General features: G+C 47.0%; 1 protein-coding gene across 2 annotated transcripts; it reads right to left on the minus strand.

The window, feature by feature from the left end:
- Positions 1–1,762: 1,762 nt before the first annotated feature.
- chrna8 (cholinergic receptor, nicotinic, alpha 8) lies at positions 1,763–22,261 on the minus strand. Of its 2 annotated transcripts, none has more exons than XM_029158048.3 (10): positions 22,066–22,261; positions 17,545–17,684; positions 13,772–13,816; positions 11,917–12,026; positions 8,428–8,507; positions 8,184–8,351; positions 6,243–6,437; positions 5,713–5,799; positions 4,016–4,125; positions 1,763–3,845 (listed from the first exon to the last, which is right to left on the minus strand). In XM_029158048.3, the coding sequence occupies exons 2-10, from the start codon at positions 17,638–17,640 to the stop codon at positions 3,312–3,314; spliced, it is 1,425 nt and encodes a 474-aa protein (XP_029013881.1). In that variant the 5' UTR covers positions 17,641–17,684; positions 22,066–22,261; the 3' UTR covers positions 1,763–3,311. The 2 variants fall into 2 exon arrangements, with proteins under 2 accessions (XP_029013881.1, XP_029013795.1); XM_029157962.3 differs by lacking the exon at positions 22,066–22,261 and adding an exon at positions 21,745–21,934.
- Between the last annotated feature and the right edge of the window lie 220 nt (positions 22,262–22,481).

Below are 22,481 nucleotides of genomic sequence, written 5' to 3' on the forward strand. Positions count from 1 at the left end.
AATCCAGTTCATTTTCAGTTTTTCTTCACTCTCTGCTGTAAGTAGCTGGTGCCCAGTGATGACACATTAAAAGCTCAACAGTGACATTCACTGACCCTCTTTATTAACTTCCTATCAAACCTCTTTGGAGTGACATTCCTGCAGTGGGTAACAGAGAATGTACTGTACAGTACTGCATTGTTGTGATGATTGTAGATGTAATAAAGAGGTCCAAAAGGGATTGAGGAGGTAAATGAGATTATATGCTCCAGTCACTCTGAAACCAGATTAACTTTGTTTTATCACCCCATGCGCACACACACTTTCATGCCTGTGGATTAAGTCAGAGGAAAAGTACACGCTTGATGCCGGAGACAGATGGGTCCAACGGAAAGTGGGACTTTTGAATATTATTCAGTTTTAGTGGTGGGGCTGAGCTACGGAGCATCATGACATGATAAAATGATGTGTGCGACTGACATTTTAAGCACAGCCGGTCGATGGCGACAGCTGTAGGACAATGGGAACAGCTGTCGGCGCGAATTTCTGACAAGGAGCGGACATGTTTGTAATGACGACAAAGCACAGACTGACAGCGGGTCAGCGCCGTGCCTGTCGCTGGAGCGATGTGTAACATGGATTAATGAGCTGCACAGAAAATGTGCGATTGCCAAGTGTTTGCACATATCAGATTACACTGTGTGGGTCACACAGGTTATTCTGCAGCAAATGATTTCATTAAAAGTTTCACCCTGCGGCGGCGACCTTCAGGTTTCTGATCACATCCTCAATTGTGCGAGTCAAGTTAGAATTGTGTTTGTATGTGGAATGAACAAAACAATATCACCATCAGGTCAGAATAAGGTTTAGGGTTATATGTGGTCAGACATTATCTCACCCAGTGGGGACCAGAAGGCTGCGCTCATGCAGGCAATCGCTCTACAGAGCCATTTACATTTCACACTTACTGCACAAGTCCGCAAAGATCTGTTCCAGCTAACCAGACACCAACAGTGCCACCATTTTTACAGATCGGACTTTATTCACCAGGGTTGTGTAACTCTCCTCCCCCAAAAACCCAGATGTTCCAGCCCCAACCCAGAAGAGGGACGTGTGAGGGGAAAGGGTGAAGTGGGAACATGGGCCCTGTCGGATCAGCTGGGGGCTTAATGGAATGGTTGTGCTTTTATGTATACACTTGTGCGCATGTGTGTGTGTGTGTGTGTATGAATAGAGGCCCAGTAGAAGTTTGAACAAAGCTGAGCACGTTATGGTTCTGATGTTTATTCCTGCTGGGAAAGCAGGGAGGTTGCTGAGCCTCAGTGTCCTGCTGGTTACATGTTTACTTCACATAACCCCCTTAAAAGGTTTGAAGCTGAATCACCGCTGTGTGGGGTCACACCTGTAACACACCCGCCTGCGCAGCGCTGTCTAGAAATAATGTTCAAACACAGAAAACCCAGCATTGAATGCGGCGCATATGAATTTGAATTATTTAGCTATCGTGAGAATTGAATTTGTGTCAATTCTTATTGATCAACAGCAACCATGTAAAAACAGATCAATGTAGAGCTGCCTGGTTTTATAACTCCACAGATGCTGGGTTCAGACGTTCACACACCTTTTCGGCCACACACACAGAACAGAACACATTCATGAAGAACTGTAGCTGGAGATTATAACGTTGACAGCGGCCGCCCTCTCACTTCAAGGCCAGCGTAGTTTGACAACTTTACCGAGAGACACTTCCGAGTGCATCATTCAGAGAATTAGCATGTCACTGTGGAATTAGTACACGTCCTCTTTATTTTTTCTCAAAGGAGTCACGAACACTGATCACTTATGTACACCCTCCGAGAGGAAATGAATCCGACCGCAAAGAAAAACATAGTCGAGTTAATCATAACACTAGTGATTAAACAGACAGAGGAACAGTGTGTGCGACGCCTTCATGACACCGCTTCGAATGTGTGACACAGTCTTTTGAGCCAGTCACAGCTCCGATTGTTGAAACACCGGACGTCTTCTACCCTCCATTCTTTAAGCTCCCACAAATAAGCGTCGGCAAAGCCTCGCACGTAAAATATGCTGATTAGGCGTCAACATGACAGAGGAACAATACAGCACTACATAAATAAATGCCACGTCAGCCCATGTGTGTACTGTAGAAGACAATCATCTCCAATCACAGCTTTGAACCTGCAGCGATGTCTGCACCTCACAACCTACGAACACAACGTGCACGAACAAATAAATACATGGTAACAAACGAGAAGCCAACATGAACTGAGCTGAACTGGCCACAGCTGCTACTGGAGCTGAGCGCAGATTAATGTGTACAAAAATAAAAATCTGTGTTTCCTAACCACAGTTGTCCACCTGATTATATTAGCTATCCCGTAAACAATACAACACACAGACGGTGGAATAGTTGGTAAAAGTAATAACATCTGAGGCGCCACATCCCTGGTTGTGCATATACAGTACATGTATATGAGTGTGAAGATTACTGAATGCTGCTTATATATTGATAAAGCTTTATCAAGATCAAGCAGCACTTGCACACGAGTGCCGGGAAGTGCTGCTTGGAGGCTCTTTCCAGCCAACAATAGAACAGCGTTTCTCTTTTATCGTCTGGTCGAGTGTTGCTGTATCCAAGGGCCGAGTGTGTGTCGTCAGTGAGTTTATCGTGTGCACAACATGGGGGATTCACACCACGGCTGAGAGGGGGACGCTGCTGTAGGTCAGTGAGAAGAAACAAGGTTGAACACAAATCTCTTACATAAGGTCAGCCAATAATCTGTGCTGCATGTTAGCAGAGATTACGGAAATAAAAAAAAATAAATAAAAAAAACTCTGCTCTTTAGTATTAGAGAGAGGAAAAAAAAGCACTCATCTCTAAAAAAGATAAACCAAAAGCTTCTCATCGGGCTCGTGTCACCTCAGGATCCATAAAAAATAAAAAAACAGCATGTTTTGCCTTTCAGTCAGTACTTGCTGTGAGGTTTCTTCATCATTACGTAACCGGCACAGATTCATGGTGTCACTGATTATTAAGTGGACTTTCACATGTGTGGGACTGAATCTGAGGTCAGGGAGCGAGTAAAGGAAGAGAAGACGACACAGAGGTTGACTTAAAGGACGGGAACGAAGCAGTGAGCACTGTACATACGTCTGTGAATGATGAGGCGCTGCATGAGCGTGAGCCCCTTCGTCCTGTTGCCTCAGCTTCAGACGGACACGCGTGACCCTAGAGGGAGAGGTTTGGCTCTGAACTACTGTGACTCGCAACCGACACGCGAAACACCGGGATCTTGTCACTTCACGGCCGCCTACGTGAAGTCCTTGGAGACGGCCTCGATGAAGTTGGGCGCCGACATGAGGATGGTGAAGGTGCAGATGATGGAGAAGAGCGAGAAGGCCACCAGGCACAGCCGGTCCACCACCGCCGCCGCGAACTTCCACTCGCTGCACACGGCCTCGCCCTCGTCCTGCTCCCGGAAGCGCCTGGCGATGTACTGCACCTCCTCCAGGATCTGCCCGATCTCCGGCGGCGGCGCCGGCGGCGCCGGCGGCGCCGGCTCCGAGCCCGCGTTGTGCGGGGAGGCGTCGGCGCTGGGCGGGAACGCGGGGTTGTCGGTGCCCATGGAGCGGAAGCCGAAGTAGAGGTTCATGGCGCCGTTGGTGGCGGCGGCGGGGGCGGACGCCGGGCCCGGGATGCTGCTCATCTGGATGCTGCTGGTGCTGGTGTGGTGCGGCGGGGGGTGGGAGTACTTGTAGGACGCCGCCGGGGCCGCTTTGGTCTCCTCCCCGGGCTTCTTCATGCGGAGGAACCACGCGCACCAGTTGAGGAGGATGACTCGAACCTGGGAAACAAAAGGGGATTAGAGACCATTGGTACAATGAAAAACAAATAGAGGCAGAAGACAGGACTGAAACTTTGACAAAGACTTTCTCATTATGTGGCTAATGATGCACAACAGGCTAATTAAACATCAAGCAGGGCTCATGTTATGAGCTGATTATTACCACGTACCCATTTTGGCATCTTCCCTGCGTGCGGGTCGTGATGGTGGAACTGGAGCACGAGGACCGTCACCACCACAGACAGGCCGACGATCATCATGGTGCTGGCGAAATACTGAGCTGAGGAGAGGAGCAAGCGGTGAAGATGCATGGACTCAAACCCACAACTCCAGCAGCTTCAGCGGTGAGCGTGTTCCTCTCCACAGACCTAAGGCCATATTTACATGTAGCGCAGGGGCTGGTGGAGACATGACTAACGATTTATTTCCTAATTTGCAAACCAACCAAAGCAAATGCACAAAGCTGGAGGCGTTGGAAGCTACCGAGACATGAAAATGCAAAAAAAAAAAAAAAAAAACACATATGCTCGCAGGCAACTATGCAACCCTTTAAACACGCACATCCCAATGCACGCGAACGTGAGTGCGGGGGCAAAAAAAGCGGCGCGTTCCGTCGGAATCCACCTACTGTGTGACGTCATCGCCCCCGCGCGCCAATCGGCTCGCTCCGTGTGCGTCTTCGCGTGGCACCGGGCCGGAGCGGAGGCCGCCGAGCGTTTCGTTTCATCTCGAACGCATGCGCTCGGCTCCGCGCGCGCGCGCGCTGCTAAAGGCCAGGTTGGCTAATGATTTTGTCTTACATCAGTGAGCGGCCGAATGACGCCGAGCAGCTTCGCTGTCGGTTGCCTCCGCTCCCGTCTCATGGCCGACTGCCTTGTCTCATTGTGTCTTGATCAGTTTGATCCTTGTGCGATGCGGCTTTTTTTTTCTCCCCGTTTCATCCGCTGAGCATAATCTGCACATCCTGCATCAGCAACCTCCCACGGCCCTTCAACAGCACATTAAAAATAGACTCGTGCCCCTCGACGTCTGGATGTTGCTCTGACATTGTCAGCAAAGCGGAGCGATCAGAACACGTGATTATAGCCTACAACATATGCGTCTCACATTTAAATGGTGTGAGCCAATAACTTCCGTTTCATTATGTATTGCATTTAATTAATTTAATCTGTTTTAAATGGAGGGCACCTCTATAGTACGACTTACAGCTGATCCACGGCCCAGATGATGGTTCCACCCTTCAATCCACGGAGCACGGAGAGGTTCACTAACACGCTCTCGACCCGATGATTTGAGGCGCATCTTCAACTCACTAAATAAAGTAAATAACCAGGACATACAAAAGGAAACCTCTGGCCACGGCTCATATCAGAAAACAGCACCGGATGTAAGTAACGAGCCGAGAACGGCTACAGATGCGCCAGAGGCCGGCGACTGCCAGCTACTTCACGTCCCAGCGCGTGCTGAACATCCAAACCGCTTCAAAACTGCGATCAAACATGCGGGAAGAAATCCTCCGCTATTTTTTACTGCGAGTCACATAAAGCTAATGAGATACGTGAAAAACCATCTACTCAAGTGAACTGAATAGCACACAAATGGAATCATGTGCTGGAGCTGGAAAGCCTCCAGCCATTTAAAGCTAGAACAGTTCTAAGACACGTCTCATAATTGATCAAAAATCAATAACTAACAGAAGAAGAAGTAAAGTCTCAAGAAAATTAATTAACTTAGTCACGTTCCTGCTACTTTTAGCTCCACGCGCGCGTTACGGGCGATGATGAGAGGATGAACAAACCCAGAAATGACCCCGTGTTCGTTCTCTGTGTCAGTGATCGCCGTTAGATGGTGCGGGGAGGCGTCTTACCGATCAGCGGGACGGAGTCGGACGTGGCAGGCATGATCTCCGCCACCAGGAGCATGAACACCGTCAGCGACAGCAGCACCGTGATGCCTGGAACAGACACGTGAGTTCAAACACAACGCGGAGCCACCGTTGACACACTCGCCCTTTCTCTTAATCGCTGACTTGCATGTACTCAAAATAAATGCATCTGGCTGGATTTATTTTGGAGCATTTCGTCTTTTTTTCCCGCTGCCTCCGGGGAAAAACTCGCAGTTGTGTTTACTTTGTGACTTTGTGTCGCCGAGTGGCATTTGGAAACAAGCTGACATTTTCGGGCCCAGGTAAGGAATTTCTGCTTATAATCGAGTTCCATTCTTCTTCTAATGAATCGACTCCCACACAAACGCTAATCCGCCGTCATAATGTCAGCATTAACATAGAGCCGCGGCAAATAGATGGGCAAGCAGTCGTCAAACGGAGGCGGGGTGATTTGTTGGGATACATGCGCGTGTACGGATCAACAGGTCACATCCGAGGTGTCTGTGTCGGACCCAGTGAGATCTTCTCCCCAGAGTCGGCGGGGAGCAGGAACACCAGCAGAGCCAGGCCAGAGATGAGCACGCAGGGGATGAGCAGGTTGAGGCCGTAGTAGAGCGTCCGACGCCGCATGGTGACCGTGAACGTCACATCGGGGTAGGGCTCCTTACAGCATTCGTAGTACAGCTCATTGCGCTTAGCTGGCACACCTGGTGGAGACCGTCAAGAGCAGGCACACGTGTAATAAGTTAGTGTTTGATCAGTTCAGGTTTCCTATAGACAAAAACACGTTCCTTCTCCCTTTAACGTACGCTACACCTCGTGCATCCATGTTGAATGGCGCATCTGTCAACTCTCTCCTGTTTTGCCTGGTGTAGGTTCCTGATTGGCTCCTTTGTGTGCAGTGGGCGTGTCTATACAAATTAACCCCACCCATTGCCTCGTGGCTGAGAAAGTTGCAGCCAAATGTTACTTATCATTAACTTGGGCTTCAATTAAGCTCTTGTTAATTTAGGCTCTTATTGTAGAAGTTTTGTCTGTGTCATGTGACTTGTCGTTGCCTCATCACTGAGCTTCATCAGGCGCTCCAGTTGGAAACTAAGTCTATAATTTTCTTTGTTTCTTTCAAGCACATGCTCCTTCCTGTTATTATAGTTCATTGTCAAGTGCAGCATTAAAAAGCGTTCATTGCTTCAACAGCTATCATTTTCGCCTGCTTCCTTTTTCCTTTATCAGCAGTGCACTGAGTGGGAATGTGTCACCCACACTAGAACATTGGGTGACGTGGTTCAAGCCTAATGTACGAATCTGAACTTATTACTTACTACTCATATACTGTAGTTTATTCTAGCTCATGCTTACAGTAAGACTTGGGGCATTTATTTGTAAGGTAAAGGTCTGATACCTGTCAGACACCAGGCTGTGCTGATCTGTAAAAATACACACATGTATGTGTGACAGAGTGAATGGGAGACGGACAGACAGCAACAGGGCGATGCATTGAGAGTCATTAATGGTCCACAGTCAACAAGCTGCTGTGAGTAGAAATCAGCCCTAAAGTGCTGGGAATTTAATTAAGGCTGGAGTGGCATCGGTGGGCGTTTAGGGACTGTGAATGAAGCCTCGCTACGTAATCAGCAACATATTCAGAATACATAACTCATTTGGGGGTGAAATGTCACAAAAAATACTTGATTTCATCCACTGACAGGGCGAGCGAGCGAGCGAGCGGCAACATGTGTGAAAAGTGTGAAAGTGTTCGTTCCCGTAAAAATTAAATTGCACAGAACCAATTTCGCTTAATTTAAACGGTGTCACCTGAACACTGAAGAGAAATAGCCTTTATTTTGCCGTCTATTAATGTGATGGATTTCAAACCAGCAGACGTGTCCACGGCATCCTGTGTGTGTGTGTGTGTGTGTGTGTGTGTGTGTGTGTGTGTGTGTGTGTGTGTGTGTGTGTGTTGGCAGGGGTATGTTCTGAGGCACCAGGACAGCGTGTGTTCTTGGCCAGCTTGCTGTGCCTGAATTAAGTGAACCATTTCTGGGCCAGCTGCCCCCCCGTGCAAACACACACACACACACACACACACACACACACACAAGCACCCTCTATTGCCTCCAGCCAGCTGCGTACACTCACTTTGTGTGTGTGATTGTGAGCTCTTCTCATGGCCTCTGATTAACACTGGAAATTGGGTTAGAAATGATGAGATAAAAAAAAAAAACAAATAGGAAAAAAAAGATATGACAGACGGTGCCAAATGTATTATTATTTTTGTTTGAGCACCAATAAAGAGGAAAGAATAACCTAAGTCAAAGAATTTCACTGCAGCACCTGCTTCTAAAGCTGTGACACTGACTGGGTGTTCAGTTCCATGGAACACAATGTTACACGTCTGGATAATAAAACAGGCTTTTATTACGGCTTTGTCTTCCTCGTGTCGCCCGTCTTACCCACGAGGTCCCATTCTCCGTTGGGTATGTACGTGGAAATGTCCACGTCCATCATCTGGAGGTCCAGCAGCCAGCCGTTGTGAGTCCAGGAGCCGAACTTCAGGTCACACTTCTGCACATCAAACGGGAACCACCGCACGTCAATGTAGCAGGTGCTCTTCAGGATGCCTGGAGACAAGCTCTGGTTAGTACAGCGACCCATGCGGGGCTGGAACATTTGGGTCGAGTAGCTTCCATGTCTCGCCTGGCGGGAGGTACTGGCAGGATCCCGATGCGTTGACCAGGACGTTGGTATGGAACGTGGCATCAAACCTCTCGTCGGCGCTGCACAGACACACATGGAGACTGCGTAAGGAGTCTTGAAGGTGAAGTTTGGAAATGGAAATGCAAGTTGAGTGCGAGGACAAAAGTAGAGTGAACAGTGGGATGACGGAGAGACAAACAGGATTAGTTTAGATCCCAACTGATCCGTGCAGTCGTTTCACTGATCGTCTGTCTTCTATTGTTCCGTCCGGACGTCGCTCAAGCAGACGGGGATTGTGTAGACGCAGACGCCGCAATCAGAGAATGACACTTTTTACACAAAGGGACAAGCGTCACTCATTTCAACATGCATATCTGAGAACAGCCAATCTTGGGGTGTAATTGCAACCGTTGTGGAGGCTTTTGTGTTGTCTTCTGCCTTTGATTCCCTCAAAAGAACGCTGTCACACAAGCAAAGACTCAAAAATGCCTCCTTTTAGAATACCTCATGATTACAGAGTCCAATCCTGACCCACACACTCCAGTTATGTCTGCTTTGGATAGAAACATTCCCACCACTCCTGGATTGACTGAACGTCACCAACAGTCCTTTCATCATCACTTAAAATCTTTAATTAATCCAGCGGTCTAATGCTCACGTTCCAAATCCAGACAGTGAACATCAATAAGTTAGCATTGCTACCATCAACTACAGCCTTTGTCTTAAAGAACAAGTAATTCCAAGTACGGTCGAGCAGAACGTGAAAGGTATTATGTTGAATAATAGAACAGATAGACAAGCAAACAAACAGGCAAATGGAAAAAATGCAGGCGGGAATGAAAACATCACCCCCTTGACTTAAGCAATGAAGCAGTAAAAGGCTTCCAATGATGGCAACACTTATTCTTTTATTTATGCCTAGTATAATATTTATTCGTACCTTTTCGTAAGACTGTGTCTGCCATAAAGCGCTGAGTGATGTACGCGCAGAACGCAGCTCGCTCACAGTAAATGAATGCCCATCGAGTAGCTGGACTCGCAACATCATCAGTTATTGTCCATTAGGACGTCGTCTACTTACAGGTTGAGACTGGAAGCAGAAGGAGGAGGCCGGGGGCATGTTAAACTCTCCCTGAAGGCTTTTTGTTGGACAGATAGAGCATAAATTTTAGAGAAACGCGTTGGGACTGTGCCCAGAAGGCATTTAACAGGACACAGCTCCGCCCGATGCAGATTTATACTGTATATACATATGTGCATGTCGATAATCTGAATCCAATCACTCGTTTCAATTCACAGGAGGTGGAAGAACCAACGACGCTGTGGGAATACTGTGAAACCACTGTAATCACTCTGATCCATTACAGGGAGTAAATGAGCTAAATTAGCATTTAGCCTTGTAATGGTACATGGTATACACCTACTAACGCAGATTAATTAGACGGCATTAGCATTTAAAATGAGACCCCTACTACTTGTGAACCACTTGCTTTCTTGACCCTTTCGTCAGGGGTCAGGTCCTATAGGGCCACTATCTGTAAGTAAAAATGCCCTTGTGTCATGATTAATGAAGTACCACCAGTATAACACGCACGGAACGTCCTGGACGGTAAACACGCCAACCAACCACATCTGCTCGAAGGTGTCTGGCAGTAGTTGAGCAAAAAAATGGACTTTGGCTTTAAAGTTTGTTTTTTTAAATGATGCATGCACTAATTGCTTGAGAAACCCTTCACGCTTTCAATTTCTCCTTTATCAACAGCTGTGTAATTCGAACAGTACATTCTCTTTATCTCTTGCTGCTACTACAAGAATCTAATCTGCTGTGATCTCTCTTCTGGCTCCATAAAAATAGAAATTTGCGCATGATTTATACCCCGTGTAGTCAAGTCTGTTTCCCTTTGGGATGTGTGTCAGGACTGTATTGTCATTGCGGTTCACGGCTGCTGATCTGTGCAGTAATCTGCTTAATGTTCTCAATCATCTAGGTATCTAAAGCAATAGCGTTAAAACTCTGTGACATTAATCAAATTCTACTCTGTCCTGTTTTGTGTCTTTCTCCACCACATCATAAGCTTCGTGTGTGACTCTCGAAAAAGCGCTTCTCCCTTATTTAATGAACTCTCTCTGATCATAGTGTTTTCATAATGGTTAACAACTACTGTACACAATCTGTCCTCAATCCTTCTTTCTGCGGTAAATACCACCTCAGGATACGAAGAACACATTGTCTCTATAGCCTGGGTTCCATAATTACCCCCCCCCCCCTTTTTTAGCATTTTAATTCTATAAGCCATTAATTCGTATGTTCCCAACAATGTCATGTGATTCTTCTGGATACACCACATAGAGGGAGACACGTATTAATGGTATGTCTAAATGCCATGCAGGGAATATTGGGGATGTTATCCAATTAGCATTTAGGCAGCAGTCTATGGGCGTAATATGAGTGTAAGATGCAGCCAGTGTTTGAAGACAAAACTCTTGCTAAATTGAATCTCGTAAGACAAATGACTCTGGAAAGTCATCCACTGCTCATTGGCAAACAAGGGAGGCGCATGAATTATTCTTCAAAGTGAGCAGGTTGGGAATGGGTTGTGAATATCAATGTCAAACTCGTGCAAAGCTAAAATAGCTGACTTTCTCCAGATACTATAGGAAAGATGTCCTCTGACCTTTGAATGAAAGGAACCAGGAACCACTAAGCTCAGCATCTTTTGACATTTTCAGTCACTTGAGCCAAGGTTTTTATAAGACCAATCCCGGTATGTCCACCTTGCGGGAATCGCTTAATCATCCCAGTAAACAAGGCTGTAACCAAGAGTGAAATTTCATTAGGGCAATCTTTCTATCCACTGCGTTATTAGGTAATTAGAGCCCAGGCAATCTAGTGTGTCTGCACATGTTTACCAGGGACCAGGCTTGTGTACGGCTGAAGAAGAACGGAAAATGAGAACGCAAGAAACTAAAGGTGCAAGAGCGGTGACAGAGTGTGAGCAGTGCTGCTATGCCTGCAGCTACTGTTTATTACAAGCAAATTTCAGGTCCGTTGTTTCGCACATGCTTCATCACTTGCTTAAAATCAATATACTTTATTGAATAATCATTCAGAGTCACAGAACTTTATCTCACCTGATGAATATCTGATTTGTTAAATTCTAGCTATAATAATTCAGACATTTGACACGGTTCAGTGATGTTGGCGTGCCCCTGGTGGAGGTTTACATTTTTCACTCCATTTAAAATTGAGATTTTTAATCTTAATTGTAAAATTTATGTTGAAGGGGTGCATATTTTTCCCTCAGATTGGAGCCCAGGAGTTACAACAGCACTGGACCCTGTACAAGCTAAAAGCATGAAATGTCATTATCACATTGGGCTGTATTGTAAAAAAAAAAAAATTAAATTGACCTCCTACAGTGAACATTAAAGGAGCCAGGGATAAAGGCTGATACTACCTGATACCTTTAGCATTTGAGCTGAACCTACCTGTTGTAGAGGAGGATGTCTGGAACCCAGACCATATTGGAGGGGAAACGGACGTTCTGCACCCCGGGGTAGCTCTCTGGGTTCCATGAGAGGTAAATGTCGTTCCAATACTGAAAAAAACAGTGAACAAAGGGTATTATATTATAAGTTAGGCTAGTTCAAGTCAGTGAACGCCAGAAGAGATGCTACAACAATGAACCAGGTTGTTGTAGTGATTTATAATGCGTTGTTTGTCAGGATGTACATGTAGTGACCTTTACAGCTCAGACAGTGGATGTGTGTCACAGTCAGACACACCTCATACTGTACCTAGTATACCTGTAGCCATGAAAAAGCTTCAGGTTAGTCGTTAAGACCAAGCTAAAGTCATGGGAACCCTTAAATAGCTGCTACACACAGGACGCTCTAGCAGCAACTCCTCGTTTTTAGTCTGAGATAATGAAGCCTGGCAGGAAAACGCTGCCAAGTCAACAGTTGTTGGCACTGACCTTTGACCTTCTATTTCAAACAGGGCTCGTATTCAAAGACTAATTTAATTAACTCAGCATTAAAGCGTTACAGCACAAAGACTGAGAGTCTCCCTCCTGATCAGGTCCTAAGGCCTTGTACCACCACACACATCTGTGCGTTTGGACGCATGCAGTACTCAGGTACATACACAAACAGGTTAAATTCTGTTCTACTTTATATACATACTTGATGTTCACGTGATCCCACGCTTGTAAATCTGTCGGCGCGTCTGTTGAGAAGTTCAAAGCGATGCTCTCCATCTGAAATGGTCTTGTTGACATGCGTCTCCACTCACTCAGCTAATGACTTAATCACTACACTTGTCGTCTGTGGGATTTGGCAGTTAGGTGCTAGAGCGCCTTCCCTTCATGTTTGTTGGCTGGGAAAGCACAAGTACACGCCAGCAGAACTTATCACAGCTCAGTAAGTTTGCAGACAGGCGCCGATGAGGAGGACACGGGGCTGCGTAAGGTAACGAGGGTCTAAGAATAGGATGGAGTTACGTAAGGAAATGTGCAAAGACATCCCTGCGTTGAGACAACAAGCTCTTAATTAAGAGAGTGTGAAATTCATTGACTGACTGCTGCTACTGTGTCTGCTGTGTTTCTACTTTGCATTATGGAAGCCTTGTATGTAAACCTGCTGAATCGCAGTACACGCCAGTCATCAACACTGTTTGAGGTTTGATATATTGTTCAACGTAGATTACATTCAATCTTAACCAAGTGACGTGAGCGGCTAAAGTTTAACAAAAGTTTAACTATTTGCTAAAACTCGACATGAAAAACAATAGGAGCTGAAGGTCAATTGACAGTGAAACAAACTCAGTGTCGCTTTGAAATGTAGCAAATGTCAAATGAAGACATTATGAGGAAAAGAGATGCAACGGGACAAAGTCTTTGAAAATGTAGTTTGTTGCCTTAATAAGATATTTTTATCCTCATCTTGTTATGAGACAGTGGATCATTAAATGAAAATGTAAACTGCCCTTTTTGACACAACCTGCTGTTTCTGTCTTTTATTTTGAAGGGAAAGCAACTTGAGGCTGCCTACTGTACATTTCCATGGGCTCATAGTTTACATCCTGTCACCAGACGCACTGAAAGGCTCAAACACATTCCTCATAATTGCTGGAACGATATCTGTTGCAAAACAGCAGGGTTATCAGTTGCGACTTTAATTCGCACCTGGCTCTTATCTGACTTCAAAAGCTCTTCTGGAAAACACAAATTGCTGAGCCCACAGGACACAAACATCACAAGCGCACGCACGCTCCAAAAATATACTTAGCGACAGTTATCCCAGAGTTGATCACACACAGAAGGGGCTTGAGGAGAAGACGTACCAGCTGCAGCCAGGCGTTGGTGATTAGCACTTGGTTCTTCTCATCCTAGAGGGGGACAGGAGGTGAAAGAGAGAAGAATCAGCAGCCAGTTAGACAGATAGTGAGCAAGATTCTGCAGGTAGAGAAAGAAATATAAGGTCTGTGTAGATCAGAGAGCACTCACTGAATGACAGTGAATCCTTGCTTAGATGCACACACACACACACACACACAACATACAGCAGCATGAAGCAGAGAGTGACACTGAGCGGAGAAGATGAGGCTCCGTAACAAAAACTAGGGTTTACTGTCGTTTCTGGCAACGTGACAAACAAGAACACACAAACACTTTGTCACATCTCGCACGGGGGGGAAAGGATGAGAAAGCCCACGGTGCCGGAGTGGAGAGAGGAGCGTGAGAGCAACGGAGGCTGACGGAGGCAGAAGGAGAGCGGTGAGGCGGGACAGGGCGGTCGGGGGACGAGGTGCAGGAGGACAGACAGACGCACGTCTGCAGAGTCTGCAGAACGGGACGCGACGCTAACTGAGACGGAGCAGTGGGCGAAGAGGAAGCAAGTGGCAGCTTGGTTTGTCTCTTCTTTGAATCACGGCGGCGACTCATCGCGTTATCTCACGGCCACGGAGCTGAAACAATGCAGCTTCCTGGTGTTTGTGGTTTCAGAAGAAGAACGATATTTCAAACTCTTTGGGTTCTAAAATGCACAATAGTAGAGGCTGGAAGTTATAAGATGTTCATATCTGTTATATGGTAGGTTAATGTAGCGTAATGCAGCTGTTGTAAAAAGCTCTGCCAGGTTGTGCTGCATTATTTAGAGATGTGGAATATTTAATATCCACCTTCACTGACTGCCAAAACAATGTATGTACAGCATATGCTTATTAATATTGGTAACAAAGTATTAGTCATAATGTAAATCTTTGCACGGATGCATTGTTTTTCAAACATATTGTACTGCCTTGTGTTCATTTTAATTCACACCCTTTGTCTTTGAAGCTTACTGTTGTTTAACATTAATATTTTTTGCACTGAGCCTTTACCCTAAGCGGTCGAGGCAGTGACCCCTCACTTTAAACAGCTTCCCCTCCCCACTGTCGCCTAGTGATGCTCAAGTTGCCATGTATTGAGTTTGCATGTCTCAGTATGAATAAATTGATCATAGCTTCACGTTTGACAGTCATGATCGTATAAACAACCTGACAATGTGCTTGAGTGTAACAAAACGCTCCTCAAAGTCGCCGCTCTTGCTCGTCCAAGTGGCGAATATGGATTCCGACACATTGAACCCCACCCCCTCACCTCCGCCTCACTCCTCCCTCCCCAATGCTTATCCCCACCTGTCCTTTCTGATCAGGCCTGTGTTTAAACGGCCCCTCTTTTGTGCCGTTTCCATTGTGTGCTGCACAAAGCAACATTTTTCCGTGTCTTCGCTGCGCGTTGTGCTGCACAGTCATGCAGATGCGGCTTTAAAGTCTCTGTGTTTTGGCTCTGTTTCGTACCTGACCTCCCTTTTGTGGTGTTCTGTGGGATTTCAGTCGGCTTCAATGGGCAGCGTCTGCCCTGTCACACCCTCCACAAACACTGTAATCGCCTCGTAAATCTGGTGTGATATTTTTCGGACAAAATGCATTGAAAGCTCCTTAAGTGCATTTTATGGCAGGCAGCTAATATCTGACTGAGTATGAAACGTTCATATAAATAAACCGAGGATTTATTGTAAATGTACATGTGCAGCATTGTGCCAGACGTAGCCTTTTCTTTGTGAGAATCGTTCCATTATATCCCCCAACCGTGACGATGTGACTAAGAGCTTTTGTTCACTTCATATCAGAGGATCGGTGTTTCAAAGATGGAGAGGAAATCCTGAACATCCTGAATTTGTGAGTCACATCTCCACAAGCGTGCACCAGGCGTCAGCCTGGATCTTTATTAATATCGTGAGAATAGATCTGTAGCCGGCCGTGATGATATCAAGGATGAACAAGATGCCCGGAGGTTTTTATGGTTCAACGCATTTGAATTTTTTGCTGCACTACAACAAACAGTGCAGAGACATAGTTTACAGCATGGCCTGGTTTAGCAAGAGCCCAGTGAGCACCTCCACATCCACAATACAGGAGCGTTGTTACAACCATCGCCATGCCAACCGCCATAGATTTGTTTTTTTCCTTTCTTCTTTGATGCTCTTTCATTCATTTACTATATAACCTTGAAGCCGTTCGCACTGTTTTAATGTAAAGATTGATCCGAGTAAAGTCACTTGTGGCTAAACTGTGTCTACCTTTACCTCAAATGAAACACGAGTACATCAAACGTGCACTGGTGTGTAATCATTTGCATCGTACCAGTGAATATTACTGGTTTCTGTGCGTTTCCCAGTGCGTGGTGGCCCTTCGAGCTGGGCGGAGACCAGTCCCGTGCTGGTTTATCGTCAGTCCAGTCTGTCGCTATCAACCTGCCCCAGTTCCCCAGATAGAGAGGGACCCAGTAGCAGATGGAGGAATCAAAGGGCATAATCCAAACGCGCACGTCCACACACGCAAGCGCAGTTTTACACCATTTACAGCTGCCAATCAGTTTATCCATAATGCATCAAGATGTGGAAGACGAGCAGAGATTCTGCAGGCCCTTGAAAAAGTCAGAAACCTTGGACAACAGCATCAAAAGCTTCCCAGACTTTCAAACGGCATCAAATGGATATCACTGTGTAAAAATCTGTTCTAAAGTAAAAGAAAAAAACGTGACAATCCCATGTAGGAGACAGCATCGCCTCGTGCCACCGTGCCCTCATCACGAGGAGACGTCCACGTCTACTGACAGCGCGGCTCAGGGACGTGACGCGGTGTCAGCTCGGGTTTGTCGGATGAGCGCTCCGGCTGCGTGGTGGGGCCAACGGGCGAGGGGTTGCGACCGGGATCACGTGACGGCGGGCGGGCGGGCGCGCGAGAGCGGGAGCGGCGGCGACGCGCGGCAGGAGCGAAGAGCGACGACGGACGAGGCGCGGCACGAAACGGACCGGTGCCGATGGAAGAGCCGCAGCTTCGACGGGAAGAAGGAGCGAGGCGCGGCGGGGACGCCGTTGAGGTGAATGAGGTCTGTGTTCGCTGGAACCGCTGGTGCAGAGCGCAAATGTACGACGGGAAACGCAGAATAAGTTGAGCTGCTTAGATTTAACAACTCCAGAAAAAGCAAGTTTATATGCAGCAAAACAACGCAGTCAAGTCGTACGAAGCGACGGCAGCGTGAGAGTGTTAGAGAGCAAACGCAACAGTTCTTGGCTGTTCCCTTTGGCTCTGTCTAATTAGTTTTTATTGCTTAGAACAATAATAACAAACAAAACAAAGCAGATTCTTAAAAAACACAGAATAAACAAAATTGTTTCTCTTGAGCTGGAAAACATTCTTTGTGCCCATTGTGACATTAAAATACAGAGACAGGGAGAACCAAAGACGTTGCTCTTTCACTTTTCACTTTTTTTCTGGCTGCTACCAATAGAGCGATGGCAGTTTTTGAGTCTGAAGAAACTTGTACCAAACTAAGAGCATCTGTTTTAACAAGCAAAGCTGCTGCAGAAACACCAGATGGGAGGCGTTCAGCAGAAGAAGCTACAAAATCCCTAAAAACATCAAATAACAACAAAAGTCTCTTTCATTTTACTTAACTCTTAGTTTTATCTTTTTATCAGAGACGCACACACACGCACGCACGCACACACACACACACACACACACACACACACACACACACACACACACACACACACACACACACTCACCACGTCAATGATCTGGAGCAACGTGAGGCCCAGCTCCACCACGATGGGCGCCGAGTCGTTGTGGACCGGTCTCTCCAGGCGGTTGTAGTTGACCATGAGATCTCGGTACAGCTTCCTCTGGTGCACGCCGCCGTGACAACCTGGATGGAACAGGAAGTGGACAGTTCAGATGAAGACCAAAGCTGTACTTCCACTCGTACGTTAATAATACTTGTAAACCAAACAAGATTCTTCTGCATCAAATTGCCTCCAGAAATCCTGATGAAGTCGTGATTCATTGAACGTAACGGGCGCATTAATAACTCAATCAACTTTAATGATGCTCACCGTGTGTCGCCTGCTCTTTCGGTCTCCTTCGTGTTCATTAGACCTCATCACCATTGTTTACACCAAACAACTGCCTGCATCTATAGGGAGGAACATTACAGCACAGACGAAGCGGCTGCTGTGCTTTCACCCTGAGATCCTTACTCTCTTCTGAACCACTATGTGTGTAGTTGGATGCGGCAAATCACTGCAGCAAAGTGTTTAAACAGACTTTTTATACTGTACAGTAGATCCTTCTCCAAATCAGGACATTTCAATCAAACGTTTACACCCACTGGCAGTGTGGTCTCCACCAACAGATGCGTCGTTCACAGTGATGAAACCTCTCAATCATTCAGTCTCACGTCAACCAGGTCTGAAAAGGCTGAAGCTGTCATGTCCTCGGTGACCCTTGTCCACATTAGATGTTGTCTCCACGTTTCCCAGTAATTCCTGAGTGACAGCCAAGATGCCACGGCGCCCTCCCGCCGACCGAGCGGGTGACTAATTAGTTAATGAGGTGAGAACAAACAAAGGCAGCTCGCCGTGCGTGGGCGCGCGAGGGCGGATCAGACGCCCCCGCGTCTCCAGAGTGACGTGAGATGAGCCTGACGGGCGAGAGTGACGGCCAGCAGACGTGTGGAGAATTGATGGAGTGAAGCAAGAGCGAGGGGGAATGAGCGCGTCACTGGCAGGGCAGCGACATGACACAGATACTGCAGCTGATCCGTAGGAATTATATATTAATATACTGTACGTATGCGTGCTAATTTACTCAGCCATATTGTTAGGATGCTTTTTACATGGGAAGAGACATCGGTTGATAAAAACTACAGATCCCAGGATTGAGTCTCCAGCTACAGCGGCTGAGGTGTCGCTTGCCTTTTGGATAGTTTGAGATTAATAATGATGCCTAAAAGGTCAATAATAATATAATAATAAACTTAAACTTTCAATACAACTCGTAATTTAGTCCACGAATAACTACGAGAACAGGCTGATGATGAACGGATGAAATGAACTGAAAACGGGCTTGTTTGCTGTGGCAGGTGTTTTGAACAGGCGATCGCGACATGTGGAGGAAAAGCAGCTCCCGCTGACCTGTCACGGTAAAGGAGGCCGCGGAAGACTGGATTACAGCCCTCATTAAGCAGCCGAGCCTGGGGGCAACGCGTGGAAAACGTCTGCAAAATGTAAACAGCCAAAATATTCCCTGTCTGGTCCCTTGAGCTTGTGAACGTGTGCACAGCGGCTCATGAGCAAAGCAATGCACATCGCTGTGTTAGGGCCAGAGGCGGTCCCGGGGGGAGGGGGGGTGGTGGGGGGTGCTGCCCTTGAAGTCTGACCGGCCACCCCGGATACTTGTGATCATGTGGATGAATGAAAATTTAGTACGAGGTGAAGGTGAGGCCGACCGAGCATGTGCATGTCGAGGACCCGGCCGCCGAACGATACACGCTGTACAGTAACTTATTTGCATGAGGCTCGACTGATTTGTTTGCTCTCTTTCTTTGTTCTGTCAGACCCAAGCGGCTCCACAATGATAAACCACATGGTTCTAGGTCGCTGCAACTCTGATTGACCATAGGTTCGGACCACGTGAGCTGCAGATGCATGAAATCCGCTTCACCCAGCATTAAATACGCGTAAACAGACGAGCTAAAAAAGAAGGAGAGCTGCTGTGGAAACCTATGGGAAGGCGACGTCCTAATCTGGGCTTTCCCCATGTTACTGTAGTAGCACCATATTGGAGCTTTCACTGACCTTAAGGCAACCGCTGCCAGCAGTGTCAACGTCTGCCTGTTTGGGGACACTAGCAGGTCACAGACTGGTGGGAGGAGAGGGAGGGCTTGGTTTGTGGACCGTAGTCACATCCACAGAACACGAAAAAACCACATGTGTGATTATAAATACTGATAACGGATCAGTGTTTATAATAGAAGTGTCACAGAAAATTACAGTGGAGCTAATGAAGGCCCGAGAAGTGTGAGTACGTCTCGCTGGCCTTCCATCAGCTACAAAGCACTGAGGCAGCTGTCAGCTGCTGTTTGCTGCTCAAAGGCTTTTACATATTGCTGCCCTTGCTGTTGCGTATCTACATGTGAGCTCACGCGTGATTAACCTTCACCTAACGCATGCTCCTTTTCATTTTCTGCCTGTAATCTTCTGTCTGCTCAGACCCCCCCTCACACCCACCCTGCGCCCGTCTTAAAGCCCCGCTTCGTAAAAAGCCTCTCGAAATGACTTTTGTTTTGAAAAACTGAGTAGGAAATATCACTGGTGAGATAAGATCGCGCTCAGCGTCTGCACTGTTTCCCGTTCCAGTCGCTGAAGGAAAGTAGACGTGAGCATCTTCTTGGAGCTGGGGGGAATTTTTTGTAAAGGACTGTAAACACCGTTCAAGTCGCAAACGATTACCATGACAACACTCGCGTGGACTAAGCCACCACGGAGACAGATTAAATATTGATTAGCCTCAGGGCATTCCGAACATCTAGGCAACTTTTCCAAGTTCAAAAATCGAATCGCATTAAAGCAGCTGTTTCCAAAATATCCGTGAAAGATCAATACACATCCAGAATCTGAGCAGTAAAAAAAAAAAAAAAAAAAAAAAAGCCCAACATCCGAGTCGGTCAGCTTATTTTTTAATGTATTTAGCAAGGCCAGTTGTTGGCGCGTGGAGACGGGTTTCAAGGCTCGAGTCTTTTCACTCTAGCGTACAAACAAACACGATACCTACTGAATAAACACAGAACAAGCAGCCTCATAAATTATGCAAGATTTCTTGGTTAGACATTTGCTTTGCTTTACTTTTTGCAGGTTGACAGATTAACATACAGTATTTGCACGAGCGCATTTATAGACAGCGATGTATCGGGACTCCAGCTGTTTAGCAAAGCAAATGACATCACATAACCCTGATGATGAGGCCTCTTTTTCATTTACATTTACATGCACTCAGTATTTTTTGGAAAGTTCCCCCAGTGGGCTAATGTGAAAGTATCGCATTCAGCTGCAGCTAAACGGATCATTTGTTTAACTATCCTTTTTACACCAGGGACTCGAGGAATATTTGACCACTGTCTGTGTCTCTGGACCCATTCCCAATTTATTTCTTGAGCTGTTGGTCACAGACATGTGGATTTGTGAGGAGCAACACCCACATGTAGAGTGCAGCGAGGATGAAGACCTGCCAGTGTTTCCAGGCAGTCCTCAGATTCTCTTCTTCTTCTTCTATTCCATCAGTGAGGGATCATCCAGTGAGCAAATAAAGTACTGTATAAAATGTGAAAAATAAGCCGAGGACTGATACATATAACAGGGACTGAGGCTTCTCCAGGCATGTTCTGCTGGAATCGTGCAGCTAACATCGCTTTGGCCAAGGATTACACTGGAGGAATGAATGGCCCCATGGGCTTTGTGCATCATCGCCTGGAAGCCTTCCGTATTCAGGGCCAGATGTTGCCGGTCTATTAGAGAAGGCTCGCTGCTCCGAACACACACTGACCCAACACACACTTCTAATTCAGTAACACAGTCATTTGTTAAACTACGGGTCAAGTGATTCAGCCAAACGCACGGTGGAATAACAGAATTGTAAACTCATTAAAATGCAGCCAAAAAGAAGCGGTGAAGTAGTTTTAAAACGTTTTTTGGGGCATCAATAGTTGCAGATGTGGCCGTCGCGCCAGATGTGTAAACAATAAAAAAAGCCGAATTAATGCGAGGCGTTCCTATTTGTGACACGTTTACGTTATTGACGCTCGGAGGAGAACGACACCTGTCACTGACGACAAACTGCGCTTTCCTTGTTTTTCCCCCCGTCCCCTTCGGCGTCTCTTTGACAGACGCTGACAGAGAACAGAAGGAAGCCTCCATCCGCCGGTGACCCACCTTGACAAGCGAATGTCACCCACAGGTAGACTCCGATCAGTCCCGGTACTGTACGGTCCATGGCAGCGGCGGAGCGGAACTCCCTCTGTAGCCGGCGGATTCCTCAAAGTTCGACACCGCGCGGCTTTGTCAGACTGCCACTCTCCCTCTTTCTCTCCCCCTCTCCCCCCTTCTCTCTCTCTCGCTCTCTCTCTCTCTCTCGCTCTCTCTCTCTCTCTCTCTCTCGCTCTCTCTCTCTCTCTCTCTCTCTCTCGCTCTCCCTGGCTCCGTCTCCTTGTCGGATGCTGACTGAGCGGCGCGCGCGCGCGCACACACACACACCTGACGTCCGTCTCCTCGCGTTTGGGTCGACCGTCTCCTCACGAGTCACTTTGGGTTCCGCCGTCTCCCGCTCCCTCCGCGCCCGCTAGGGTTTTTATACCAAACGTCTCGAGCCTGTCACCCGCGCGTCTGCCGCCGGCGATGGCCGCCACCTGTGCGCTCGCGCTGTCCCCTCCGGTCCGTTCAGGCTCCCTGTCACCCACTTTATGGCCGATGACTAAAGGAAAGATGATTTCAGCACAACCCCCCCCCCCCCTCATTCCTCCCCTCGTCTTCAGGTTACAGGCTTCTATAGGACGTTTGACTGAGAGATTGAACCGTTAATCTGTGTATACTCACTATCAACACACACACACACACACACACACACACACACACACACACACACACACACACACACACACACACACACACAC

The sequence above is a fragment of the Betta splendens genome, chromosome 1 (assembly GCF_900634795.4).
Source record: "Betta splendens chromosome 1, fBetSpl5.4, whole genome shotgun sequence".
NCBI lineage: Eukaryota > Metazoa > Chordata > Actinopteri > Anabantiformes > Osphronemidae > Betta > Betta splendens.